The sequence below is a fragment of the Physella acuta genome, unplaced genomic scaffold (genome assembly GCF_028476545.2).
Source record: "Physella acuta isolate Inbredline_101_S28 unplaced genomic scaffold, ASM2847654v3 ptg002174l, whole genome shotgun sequence".
Classification (NCBI taxonomy): Eukaryota; Metazoa; Mollusca; class Gastropoda; family Physidae; genus Physella; species Physella acuta.
The window spans coordinates 17781-31891 of record NW_026733675.1 but is presented as its reverse complement, the minus strand read 5'-3'; the positions used below and the strand labels follow the sequence as shown (position 1 = coordinate 31891).

Below are 14111 nucleotides of genomic sequence, written 5' to 3'. Positions count from 1 at the left end.
AACATTAACATAGCAAGTAGAGTTGTGACATTAACACAGCAAGTTGAGTTGTGACATTAACATAGCAAGTAGAGTTGTGACATTAACACAGTAAGTAGAGTTGTGACATTAACATAGCAAGTAGAGTTGTGACATTAACACGGCAAGTAGAGTTATAACATTAACATAGCAAGTAGAGTTGTGACATTAACATAGCAAGTAGAGTTGTGACATTAACACGGCAAGTAGAGTTATAACATTAACATAGCAAGTAGAGTTGTGACATTAACACAGCAAGTTGAGTTGTGACATTAACATAGCAAGTAGAGTTGTGACATTAACACAGTAAGTAGAGTTGTGACATTAACATAGCAAGTAGAGTTGTGACATTAACACGGCAAGTAGAGTTATAACATTAACATAGTAAGTAGAGTTGTGACATTAGCATAGCAAGTAGAGTTGTGACATTAACATAGCAAGTAGAGTTGTGACATTAACATAGTAAGTAGAGTTGTGACATTAGCATAGCAAGTAGAGTTGTGACATTAACATAGCAAGTAGAGTTGTGGCATTAACACGGCAAGTAGAGTTGTGACATTAACACAGCAAGTAGAGTTGTGACATTAACACAGCAATCATCTTTTCTGATCACATTCATCATGCTCATTCCGTAACAAAGCATAGGATCAACACAGAAAGATGACACATTACAAATGCTGGCTTTGACGTAAAACCTTAAAAAACAATAGGGACGGGAAAAGGCCGACTGAGAAGCCGACAAACGAATGGCCAACGGCAAAAATGAAAATTGAAAACACAATGATGTACCAAAATTTATTTTGCAATTAATTTTTCTACCGCTTATTTAACTAAATACATAACAAAAGGTATTATTGGTATAAACCATAATACTTTTACGTTGATAAATCCGCTACCAAAACAAAAACAACCCACACGAATAAAAACCCGCAATTTTTCAATTCTCAACAATTAAAATTAAATCAAAAGCCTTTTTGTGACATTTCTTCTGTGACTTTATTTCTGTGACTTTTTTTCCAATAACATTTTTCCTTTGTGTACATTTACCTGTGACTTTTTTTCCTAGCAAAAACTGAGACTTTTTTCCTGTTTTTTTTTTTCCTTCAACATGTGATGTAGTCTTCTTTCATTCATTTAAGAAACCGCAATCGACTTCTATTTTTATACTAGCCGTCATGGCCAGGCCCTGCACTGGCCTCTGAGAGAACCTTATTTGTAAAAAACCATAACATGTGTGTTTAGTAATCAGCATTTAACACTTGAGGCAATGGAAGTATTATTTTTTCTTATATGCTTTTGTAATCCTTGGTTACATACATACATAATTAAAACTTGTGGGCTCATGTAACAAATAACATAATTTTACATGTGGTAGTGGTCTTGGAAAATGTTTATAGGCCTATAGGCTAAGGAAACTAACTTATTATGGATATAATATGCGTTAGTGGTCTTGGAAAATGTAATAGCCTATAGGCAGTGGCGTCGCTTAGTTGGGTGTATGAGTGTATAAGTTTTAATCACTGCATACTTAACAGTAACGATGTTTATATATAGTCTGTTAATAATACAGATGGATGTATATAAAATATATGCCACATACACTTTAACACACTATGGTCTAATTGGAATTTTTATGTCAGAATACAAACATTGTCAGAAAACCCCTAAAAAAACATTTAGTTAGAAATTTATTTTTTTTCTTGTTACAATCACACAGCAACATTTTCATTAAAATTAAAGTGTTTTTAAAAAAAAAAGAAAACAAGAAAAAACAACAAAGCATAAATTATGCTAGAAATAGGATACCAAAATGTCAGAACATAACCAATACAGTGTTCGTCTTGTTTTTCTTTATTGCCTTTTAAATTTGCAACTTGTATAGGGTGGTACTGTTTGCAAATAGAAAAGAAAGTGGGATAGTGTCAAGCATTAGAAACTGATAGTTGTTTTAGGGAATTACCCCACTTACACTTCTCAGACTGAGACCAAAGAAAAGATCAACTATAAATGTTCAGCCACAAGGATGGTCTAAATTGGGTAAATTTACTATTATAACTTATTAATAATAGTCTGCTATTATCTTTTATTTTCATTAAAATACATGCAAATGAACATCAATTTAGCTGTATTTGCACATAATATATGAAAATATACACCAGTGACCTAGAAGTAGAACTAAAACATGCTATTGTATTATAAATATATACAGATCATGAATGAATTGAAGATTAGAATGTCTATTCATTTGGTGCTTACATGCAATCCTATTATGAATATATACAGATCATGAATGAATTGAAGATTAGAATGTCTATTCATTTGGTGCTTGAACAATTTAGAAAATATTATCATACACTATCGTGGGTAAAGTTTTCATGACCAACATCAGATTTATAGAATTTATTTCCTAAATGAACAAAGTGAAAACCCTTTATGACAAAGTTATGACATTCTTAAGGCTTAACCAATTTTTTTGTGTTTGCGTAGAGAAGAACTTTATGAAAACTTTTTAATGAAAAAAATCATTCATATGAATTATCTGCTGAATGAATTCTTTTGTGTCTATTAAAATTAGAACTGTTTGAAAATCTTTTATGACAAAGATCACATTCATGTGGCTTATCTCCTGAATGAACTTTTTTATGTTTACTTAAACTATAACTGTTTGAAAACCTTTTATGACAAACATCACATTCATAAGGCTTAACTTCCAAATGAATATTTTTGTGTTGGCTTAGCTTAGAACTGTTTGAAAACCTTTTATGACAAAGATCACATTCATAAGGCTTAACTTCCAAATGAATATTTTTGTGTTGGCTTAGATAAGAACTGTATGAAAAATTTTTATGACACAGATCACATTTATAAGGCTTAATTTCTATATGAATATTTTTGTGTTGGTTTAGAACAGAAATGTATGAAAACTTTTTATGACAAACACCACATTCATACGGATTATCAGAATTATCTGATGAATGAATTGTTTTGTGTCTATTAAAATGAAAACTGTCTGAAAACTTTTTATGACAAACATTACATTCATAAGGCTTAACCATTAAATGAATTTTTTTGTGTTTGCTTAGAGTAGAACTGTCTGAAAACCTTTTATGACAAACATCACATTCATGTGGCTTATCTCCTGAATGAACTTTTTTATGTTTATTTAACCTAGAACTGAATAAAAACTTTTTATGACAAACATCACATTCATAAGGCTTAACCATTAAATGAATTTTTTTGTGTTTGCTTAGAGTAGAACTGTCTGAAAACTTTTTATGACAAAGATCACATTCATATGGTTTAACTCCTGAATGAACTCTTTTGTGTGTATTTAAATTAGAACTGTCTGAAAACTTTTTATGACAAAGATCACATTCATAAGGCTTAACAACTAAATGAATTTTTTTGTGCTTGCTTATAGAAGAACTGTCTGAAAACGTTTTATGACAAATATCACATTCATATTGATTTTCTCCTGTATGAACTCTTTTGTGTCTATTAAAATAAGAACTGTCTGAAAACCTTATATGACAAACATCACATTCATAAGGCTTAACCATTATATGGATTTTCTTATGTTTACTTAAACTAGAACTGCATGAAAACTTTTTATGACAAACATCACATTCATAAGGCTTAACCCCTAAATGAATTTTTATGTGTATTCTTAGAGTAGAACTGTGTGAAAACCTTTTATGACAATCATCACATTCATATGGCTTAACCATTAAATGGACTTTCTTATGTTTATTTAAACTAGAACTGTATGAAAACTTTTTTTGACAAACATCACATTCATAAGGTTTAACCCCTGAATGAACTCTTTTGTGTATATTTAAATTAGAACTGTCTGAAAACTTTTTATGACAAATATCACATGCATATTGATATTCTCCTGTATGAACTCTTTTGTGTCTATTACAATAAGAACTGTCTGAAAACCTTTTATGACAAACATCACATTCATAAGGCTTAACCATTGAATGAATTTTTTTGTGCCTACTTAAACTAGAACGGAATGAAAACTTTTTATGACAAAGATCACATTCATGTGGCTTATCTCCTGAATTAACTTTTTTATGTTTTCTTAAACTAGAACTATCTGAAAACCTTTTATGACTATCATCACATTCAAGAGGCCTCTCCCCTACTTGAGCTTGTTTATGTTTGTTCAAGTTAGATCTTTGAAAAAAATGTTCATGCTGAAAAACAGACTCAAATGTTCTATCTTCAGAAATTTCTAGCTTTTCTTCTAGTCCTTTTTGCTGTTTGTCCTCAAAATCTATAAATTTTGTCCATAAATCTGGTTTTATATCATCACTTCTTGCTAACATTGCTAATTCTGATTTTATATCTTCTCTAGTTGATAGCGCTGCTAATTCTGATTTTATATCTTCTGATCCTGTACATATTGCTGATACAGCAGGTTCCATATCTTTATTAATTAAAAATCCTGTTGTTACATCTTCAGAAGTTATAAATGTCGTATTGTGTTTTACATCATCAAAAGATGAAAATGTTGTATAGTCTGCTTTTGTTTCTTTCGAAGATAAAAGTTCTGGTGTAACATCTGTTTTAAAATCCTGTGAAGTTATAAATGTCATGTCTGGTTTCATATCATGAGAAGTCAAAAATGTTGCTACTTCTGTTTTTATGTCAGCAGAAGATAAAAGTAATGTAGATAGCTCTGGCTTCACATCTTCAGAATTTGAAAATTCTGATAATTCATCTGACTTTATATCTAAATCATTTGTTGCCTCTGCCATTCTGCCCTGTTTCTTATAAATGAACTGAGGATAAAATAATTTAAATGTTAATTCAAATTGTTTTCAAATTTTTAAATGTTTGTATAGGCGTAGTAGCTACAGTAGATTGGAGTTTGTAGATGCCTTATAATAAATGATCTCCTTTCTGGCATTTTCATTCAGTTTTTACAGGTACTATAAAGTGTGCAGCAGTCACTAAACAAAGCCTGCTGTAACTAAGTATTTATCCTTCTGTAATAAAAATTGGGCTGAATTAAATAAAAATAAGTAGACATTTATATAATTTGTACTACTGCTATAACATGCTTATAAATCAGGTTTTACGTTTTAATTAAAAGCCCAACAGAGCTACATTGTTTATTAATTTTTATTTATTTTATCTATTTTAGGTCTCGGTGAATAAGATTTCAGGTGGATTTGCTAAGATAGACTAATCAAAGTTGGATTCCTTAACTGTCAAGGTCAGTTGAGATGGAGGCTGGGTAAGCGGTATTAAACCTTGAATTATAAAAAAAATCCATAAAAAAAACTTTTATTAACAAATGCACTAAAAAGTAGAAAATAAATTAAACACTACTATTTAAATAACTATATCTAGTAGATAATCTATTAATGGCCTAAATTTGTATATTATTGTAAGAGTTTATTAGTTATATATGAATGGGGTATTGAATAATATTGAATTGAATAATATTCCCGATACCTATTTTGGTAATCACAAGATATATAGTATAATAATAGTATATAGCGTCGGTTATTATTCCAGAATCATACAGCAGTAAAAAACAGTAAAACTTTGGCATAGTCTGTCACACCATTCTGTTTACCTTACTTTTTTTTGTGCCATATTATTTTTAATACATAATTTTTTAAATGTGCATAGATATATTATCGTTACATTTTAAATAGCCTACTGTTTTGCTAATTATTTTGTATTTCTAATTACTCTAAGTGTATGTGCTAATTATTGCTGCTACCAAACATTGTTCTAGTTCTTCTAACTACTTTAAACTTTAGTAAATCTAATCCTCTTATTTTACTACTTACTAGGCCTAGATCTAGTTGTCACAATTCTTCTGCAAATTTTTTCAGTGTTTCTTAAAAATACATTTATTACTACACACGACTTTATTATTAATATTTAGATATATTAATTGTTGCTAATTTTCTGCCAATTAAACTTTAAATTAAGTTAAAACATTAATTTAATGCACTTGACTTTATTTTTATTTCAATGGTCAAATAAACTATGTTAGTAGTTACAGTAACAAATATTAACGAAGCTCAACAAACATTACTGAATAATTTTCGATGCTACATCGTGAGATTACACCTATTTTAAGAATGCGTTATATGGAATTCTAAAAAACTTGAAATGCTCTGCGTATTCACTTTGAAAACAATACTTGACAAAGAATGTGATAGCTGCCACGCAACCCTAGGTTAGTAGTGAAGCCTAGAAATCCTACAAACTTAATTGATTTTAAATTTAATAATAGCATTTTTAGCATAGGCTATAGAATAGATTCTAGATCTACATAAATGAAACATTTTTGTAACTTGCAAAACAAATCCTCTTAAAATGTGAAATAATTACTAAAATTTAATTTAATTTTAATTAGTCCCCTTTTTTTCACATTATTAGCCTCAGCCAATTTTACGTAGGCCTATCTAAAATGATAGCTAACAGTATCAGGTATAGATCTAGATCTATTTAAAAAAATATTATTAATTATAATTATCATCTTAAAAAATAAACTATCTTGGGTAATCTATAGTTTTAGCGTAATCAATTCGGTTGGTGCTAATAATGTAAGGATAAGGTAACTAATGAATATGGCTTAAATATGAATATATTTTTGCTTATTGTATTAAAATACTAAAGATAATTGAATATTAGACCACAGTTTAGGGTTAAATCTGATATTTTAAATTGTTTTGGTCATTGCTTAGGCCCTATTTTAAATCAATTATATACTATAGTAGGGGGCCTATAGTGTATCTATGTCTATAGGCCTACTTACTTTAATTAATTATTAATAAATTTAAATACTTAGGTCTTAGGCCTAGGCCTATTAGCCGGTAATCTATCGTTTTGGGTACGTAAAATCGCTCGTGACTTGTAATGTCAAAAACAGGTAACTCCTAACCCTTAAATTTTAATAATTATTTCACATTTTGAGGAAAATTTATGTTTTTTAAAATACTATCTTGTTTCCTTGTTTCATTTATGTACATGTTTTTAAAGAATTGAATTAAAACTTTTCCGTAATAAATGAAGATTAGCGATGTTTCCAACAGATGCAACCATGCTCATTTACTATAGCAGCCATTTTGTTTAAGTTTTATTTTTATAAGAGATTCAGGGGGAAGCCACTCTATTTTACAAATGGCTGCTGTTTATATAGCAAATCTGCTCGCAGACAGTGCTGTTTCAAGTTAATTTCTGGCCTATATTGATATATTTAGCCATTGTTTTAGGTTTATTATTCATTTATCTATAATATTTGACACAAACATATAACAATACACTTCTATTAAAGCCTCGACAACGAGGTAACGTTTTCGTACATTAATAGCCGCGGACGATTCTACGTACCCAAAACGATAGATTGCCTATTAGCCTAACTATAATTTAATATTTATTGTAGGCCTAGGCCTATTTATTTAATAGGCCTACTGGTAATCTATCGTTTTGGGTACGTAAAATCGCCCGCGACTTGTAATGTGAAAAACAGGTGACTCCTTAAATTTTAATTATTTCACATTTTGAGGAGGATTTATGTTTTTTAAAATACAAAAATGTTTCCTTGTTTCATTTATAAATGTACCTGTTTTTATACAATTGAATTAAAACTTTTCCGTAATAAATGAAGACTAGCGATGTTTCCAACAGATGCAACCATGCTCATTTACTTTAGCAGCCATCTTGTTTAAGTTTTATTTTTATAAGAGATTCAGGGGGAAGCCACTCTATTTTACAAATGGCTGCTGTTTATATAGCAAATCTTGCTCTCAGACACTGCTGTTTAACCATTAATGTCCCGTAACGCCCGCTGCCGCCCGACACCGTTAATGTCCCGTAACGCCCGCTGCCGCCCGCTTACAATACGCATAGAAAAATTAAATTTGTTTCATTAAAATTTGGCATACAAATCCTAATTTTTAACTAAACAGGAAGTCGGATGGTTTCAGCATCCTTTTCCGGTCTTGTAATTTCAATGGCGCTTTTGAAAGATAAAAAATAATAGTTTCTTTCTATCTCGAAATTTTCGACTCATCTGTCGTATTTTTAGTAGATTTAATATTAAAAATAAAATAAAATAATGCCTCTAAACGTATCTAGGCATGTATTTTATAAAGTATATATCTTAAACATAACCAAATTGATATTTAACTGTTAAATTCGATGCATAGTTGTTTAGACAAAAATAAATAAAGTTGACTACCGAAAATGACCTGTTTTGAATTTTCTCCGACATTTTTTTTTTTTTTGCAAATACCTATAAGTTAAATACTGACATATTTGGTATCAGTTTTTAGAGCATTCATTTCTCTACAATATAAGATTTTTTAAAATTTAATTAGTTATTTACTGAAATGAGTTTAATTGATTGCTGTAAAATTAGTCATTTAATCATTTAGAGTTATTCCCCTTACGCTGGGACTCTATGGTTGGTAAACTTGGAGATGCTATGGGAGATTAATGGTTAAAGTTAATTTCTGGCCTATATCGATTATATTTAGCCATTGATTTAGGTTTATTATTCATTTATCTATAATATTTGACACAAACATATGACAACACACTTCTATTAAAGCCTTGACAATGAGGTAACGTTTTCGTACATTAATAGCCGCGGGCGATTTTACGTACCCAAAACGATAAATTTATTAAATTACCAATTACCGGCCTACTAGATCTATCTATTTATTATTTATTAGCCTAGGACTAATCTAAACAAATATTAATAGGCCTAAATATTGTAATTAGGCCTAGGCCCCTAGGCCTTAGGCTAATTATTTTATTATAGGCCTATTCATCAGTCATCAGTTACCTCTTCCGCACATTACTAGATCTACTGCTGCCGAATGGACACAAGCGAGTTGACGAGATTCCTTACATAGTGTTGTTGACATGGAATAAAAACGTGCTTTTTAGATTTAGACCGTAAAAAAAAATAAAAAATAAAAACTTAAGCCTAAAATTAATTTAGAAATTTTATATTTTTAGAATAGGGGGGGGGCCTAGGCTAAATGCTATAAAAGTTGCAAATCCAGAGAACTTTAAAATAATTTGTTGAGTTTAAGGCTACATTTCTATTTATTTTCATCAAGCCTAAGTTATAACCGGATGTTTCACTTTCGTAAGACAAATATTGATTGGCTGTAGAGTAACTTAGTGATCGATAACTATTTGTTTACAAAACTTTGCAGATCAAGTTTTTAAATAACAATGCAAATTTAAAACCCCATTACCTAGTTTTCTATTTTTAGCTTACAATGTGTACAATAAAATCTATGGCAGCCTATCCAATAGCAGGATGCCATGTTTATTTCGCCATTACACGTGAAAACCAAATTGTTTTTGCTTTTTTTTTAATTTTTATTTAGTTACCGAAAATATTATAAACATCAAATACATCCAATCTTTAGTAAAGTCCGAAAAAAACCAGACAGGCAGGATTTTATAACCATATTAATTGTAAATACGCTGTGCATGATTTTTTAATGAATTTATACACCTCTCAAATACCTTTGAGACTTTTCTCGCTGGTGTCCATTGCGTCAGATTAGGTAATTTACTCACCGGAAAATAACAAAAAGCAACTGATTGATAATAAAACTAGATCTAGTTATTTTATTATTTATTAAGTTCTACTCTACATGTTATTAGGCCTAATTGTTATTCATAGTACCTTTGAGACTTTTCTCGCTGGTGTCCATTGATTACGCTAAAACGATACATTACCCTATCCGCCCTATCCTGCATTGGCCTTTAGAATTATAGATCTAGATCAAGATCCTACCTGTTTTTAAACAATAGTATTAAATAACGACTAGCAATGTTTTCATCTGATGCAACCACGCTCATTTACTTTAACTTTAGCAGCCATCTTGTTTAAGTTTTTTTTTTGTGTAAAAGATTGTTAGAGTTTCAGGGGAAACCACTCTAATTTACAGAACACCACTGTTTAATGTTTATATTAATAAAGTGACAAAATAATGACGGGGTTGTATTAAGGGGACTAAATGTTGCAAAATGATACCAAATTTATGTATATAGGATAAACGGTTCTCTAGATATGACGGTTTTAGTGTAAAAATTGCGGGGACAACTAAGCCAATGGAAAATGAAAGCAAAAAGTGGTCGCATCGAGCGCGTAGAAAAAATGCGAAAGGGAAATAACTCTGCGTAGGCGCACAATTATAAAATTTTCAAATAAGTATTTTTAAATGCATTTTTTTAAAAAATGAGTATCTCTACCAAGATTTTAATAAATTATTTAATTTAAACGTGGTTTATTAAAAATCATTTAAATAAAAATATACCACTGGATATATTCAATCATTTAACTCAAACGTCATAATAATAGTAAAAATAAAAGAAACTGGCTGAGTAAAAAAGAATAAACATTCCTAATTCCTAGGTATTCACGGTATCATAGAGACAGCTCAGTACAGTGCAACATATATGAGTGTTTTTGACATATTGGAAGCATGTCAGTTAAGAGATAATCTTTGGGTGTCGTTAGATAACTGAACATATCTAACGCGAAACAAACAGCAACGTTATCAAGAATCGAGCATTTCACACAGCTACGTAGACAGACGCTAGACACGAGGGTTTCTGTCCGGCTTTTGCCTCCAGTTTTAAATACGACATCTTGCCAACTGGTTTTGAACGTGATGGACAGCTTGGTCGTGGGATGACCTACGGTCACCAGGTCGGGTACCGATCTATCAGTTTAGTTAGCGGGCGTACTACATACTAGACCACACTGTCCAGTTGTGATAACATTTAACAAAATCTTGGCGATGATACCGGGTCTGGAAAAACGTCTTACAACAATAAGGATAAGCTATGGATGGGGGAGGGGAATGTGTGTAAAAAAAAGAGTGCCTTTATTTGTGGACGATGAAAGGCAGATTCAATTCCGTACCACGTTTAGAAAAGCAAAAGGTACCCCAGTACTAATAGCTAACTTATCAACCATACTTTACATACTTTCAACTTCATTTTAGATGTAGTATTCGAAAAAAATCAATCAAACTAACTTAACAAAAGCAACCCAATTAGCACCCAACTCAAAGGTCTTTAACTCAGAAAGTCTCCCTCCCCCCTCCTCATACAATCGTTATTTGAGTGTGAGTGGGTATCAAGCAAATAAATATAGGCCTTTGTTGCAGAGGCGTAGCGACCCTTCCCGGCGCCCGGGGACAAACTTTCGATTTGCACGCCCCCTCGAACTTTTCATTTGCAACCCCCCCCCCCCTCAAACTTTCGATTTGCACCCCCCCCCCCCTCGAACTTTTCATTTGCACCCCCGCCCCCCCCCCTCAAACTTTCAATTTGTCGCCCCCCCCCCCTAAGGTCGGCGCCCGGGGACATGTCCCCCCCCCCGCCCCCCCCCCCTCGCTACGCTACTGCTTTGTTGTTTACAAGGGTATATTTTATTCTTTAGCAAGATAAACTAATGGGATATGAAATAAATGAAGACTACCAGTGTAAACATTCAGCTTTTTACAATAGAATGAACACACTTGGAACCCGCACAGTCTACTTGGTGAATTTAACCACTATTCAATTAATAATTTCGACCTTTGGCTTATAATTTTTAAGACAGCTTAGATACACCTTTATTTTATATTTTAAATAGACCTAATGGCCTACTAATATAAAACAAATATAACGGAATACGATAGCGGAGAAATGTAGAATCGACGTCGCTTATATTTAGGCCTACGGTATCTATTTTGTTAGTCGGGTTTTACATCTTGTGAACGTCTGAAGAAGAAAGTAAAAACATTTGTGAAAATAACAGTAATAAACCGGGAGTGATCTCCCCAAAACTTTCTCGAATATTCTTATATAAAATAACAGAGGATGGGAACTCGGTCTATAGATATGATTTTTAATCCATTTTAAATACTTAAAGTTTTTTTTAAAATAGAATAAAATCTCGTAAACAAAAGAATTGCTCACCAAGTGAACGCCAAATAAAAAAGTGCATAATAGTGCGCAATATTATTAGTACTTTAAAAATTTACATTAGTTTTTTGAGAAATCGGAAGTAGCGTAAATTACTACTTCCGGTCAACAGAAGGTAGAGAATTAGATCTTTTACTTACATGTGAAATTTCATTTATCTATCTGAAATAGTACTCAAGTTATAGGCTTTTCAAAAATTCAAAGTAGGAAAAGTACCACTTCCGGTTATCGGAAATCGCTCAAAAGTTGATACGGATCTACGATTTTGATAAAATACTTATATATTAAATTCCATCAACCTAGCTGTAACGGTACTCAAGTAACCGTGTTTACACACAGACACACAGACACACACACACACACACACACACACACAGAGAGAGAGAGACAGACAGACAGACAGACACACAGACATACGGAAAGATTGCAAAATTATGTTTTTCCGTATCAGTGAGGTGTAAAACGTCGAGATTTGTAAAAATCTTGATTGTAAAAATCTCGATTTTTTTTTTTTTTTGCACGATTACAATACTTTCTCTATACTTCGTATATACGAGAAAGTAAAAATGTACCGACTCACACTAAATTCAAATTTTAAGTATGAATGTTTTCTTATTTTAATTGATCAAAATACCAACGAATATAGCGACAAAACATTAGCGATATTGTTTTTCTCGATTTTTAGATTTAAGCCTCTACTATAATGCATTACGAAAAAGATGATTTTTGTAATTTAAAAAATTAAACTAAAAATCGTATAGTCTTACTCAAATCGAACCTGGTGTTATTATTTTTAGTTTTAAATCATTATATGTATAAGTTAATTTCAACTTTGTTTTGAGTTATCGTCAGAGGCGTATCCAGGTTTTCGTTGTTTGGGGAGCAAAAAAAGCAAAAAAAAGGCGCCGAATTTTTAACACGTTCTATATACGTGTATTATATATATATATATTTATATATATATATATATATATATATATATATATATATATATATATATATATATATATATATATATATATATATATATATATATATATATATAATTACTAGCTGTATGTCATTACTTCGCTATGATGTAAAATAAATTGAAAGTAGCACTCTGAAGAAATAAGAAAAAACAGACAATGTAGACCGACAAAACAAAAATTGTATCAATCTAAACAAAAATATATATATATACACACACTACAACCAAAAGCAATGAACGTAACACAATTTGTTTTGTAATTCTTGTAAAAAAAATTTCTTACATAATCAGAGTTTCTTCCAGGCATCTCTTCGGGGGGGGGGGGGGGGATAAAGCCCCCCGAAATTTTTTTACCCCCCCCCCCCCCCCCCCCGAACGAAATGAAATTTATATAATTTATATAGAAAATATATATTTTTAACAGTGTCCGCCCCCCCCCCCCCCCGAAGAAAGTCTACCGCCCCCCCCCCCGAAAATTTCAAGTGCCCCCCCCCCCCGGAGATAAAAGTCTGGAAGAAACACTGTACATAATAATTCCTGGGAAATTATTTAAGACAAGTGAAATAGGGGAAATAATCACTCTCTTAATATAAATATGTATATATCTACACATTTAATTATAAATGTCAATTAAATAAATAATTACTTTAGAATATAACTAGAATACCCGTCATCCCTTGGATAACTGTGGGTTTCGGGGGTCATCCATCAAAAAACATCACGTCTGTCACTCAGAGGCATAGCGAGCCTTCCCGGCGCCCGGGGACAAACTTTTCGATTTTAACCCCCCCCCCCCCCCAAGATTTCGATTTTCAACCCCCCCCCCCCCTCAAACTTTTGATGTGCACCCCCTCCCCCCCCCCACTCAAACTTTCGATTTGAACCCCCCTCAACCTTTCAATTTATTTTTCCAAACCATTTTGGCGCCCCAACATACGTCCCCCCCCCCTTCACCTCCCCCCCGCCTCCCCTTCCCCCCCACCCCGCCTCCCCTTCCCCCCCCCCCCCGCCTCCCCTTCCCCCCCCCGCCTCCCCTTTCCCCCCCCCGCCTCCCCTTTCCCCCCCCCCCCCCCCCGCCTCCCCTTCCCCCCCCCCCCCCGCCTCCCCACCCGCCCCCCCCCCCTCCTCGCTACGCTACTGCAGT

General features: G+C 32.5%; 1 protein-coding gene across 4 annotated transcripts; it reads right to left on the bottom strand.

The window, feature by feature from the left end:
• Window positions 1–1270: 1270 nt before the first annotated feature.
• Window positions 1271–9921, bottom strand: LOC131932437 (zinc finger protein 345). Of its 4 annotated transcripts, none has more exons than XM_059289339.1 (2): window positions 9815–9921; window positions 1271–4808 (listed from the first exon to the last, which is right to left on the bottom strand). In XM_059289339.1, the coding sequence occupies exon 2, from the start codon at window positions 4782–4784 to the stop codon at window positions 2541–2543; it is 2244 nt and encodes a 747-aa protein (XP_059145322.1). In that variant the 5' UTR covers window positions 4785–4808; window positions 9815–9921; the 3' UTR covers window positions 1271–2540. The 4 variants fall into 4 exon arrangements, with proteins under 4 accessions (XP_059145322.1, XP_059145321.1, XP_059145323.1 ...); XM_059289338.1 differs by having other exon boundaries at window positions 9757–9914; XM_059289340.1 differs by lacking the exon at window positions 9815–9921 and adding an exon at window positions 7616–8279.
• Between the last annotated feature and the right edge of the window lie 4190 nt (window positions 9922–14111).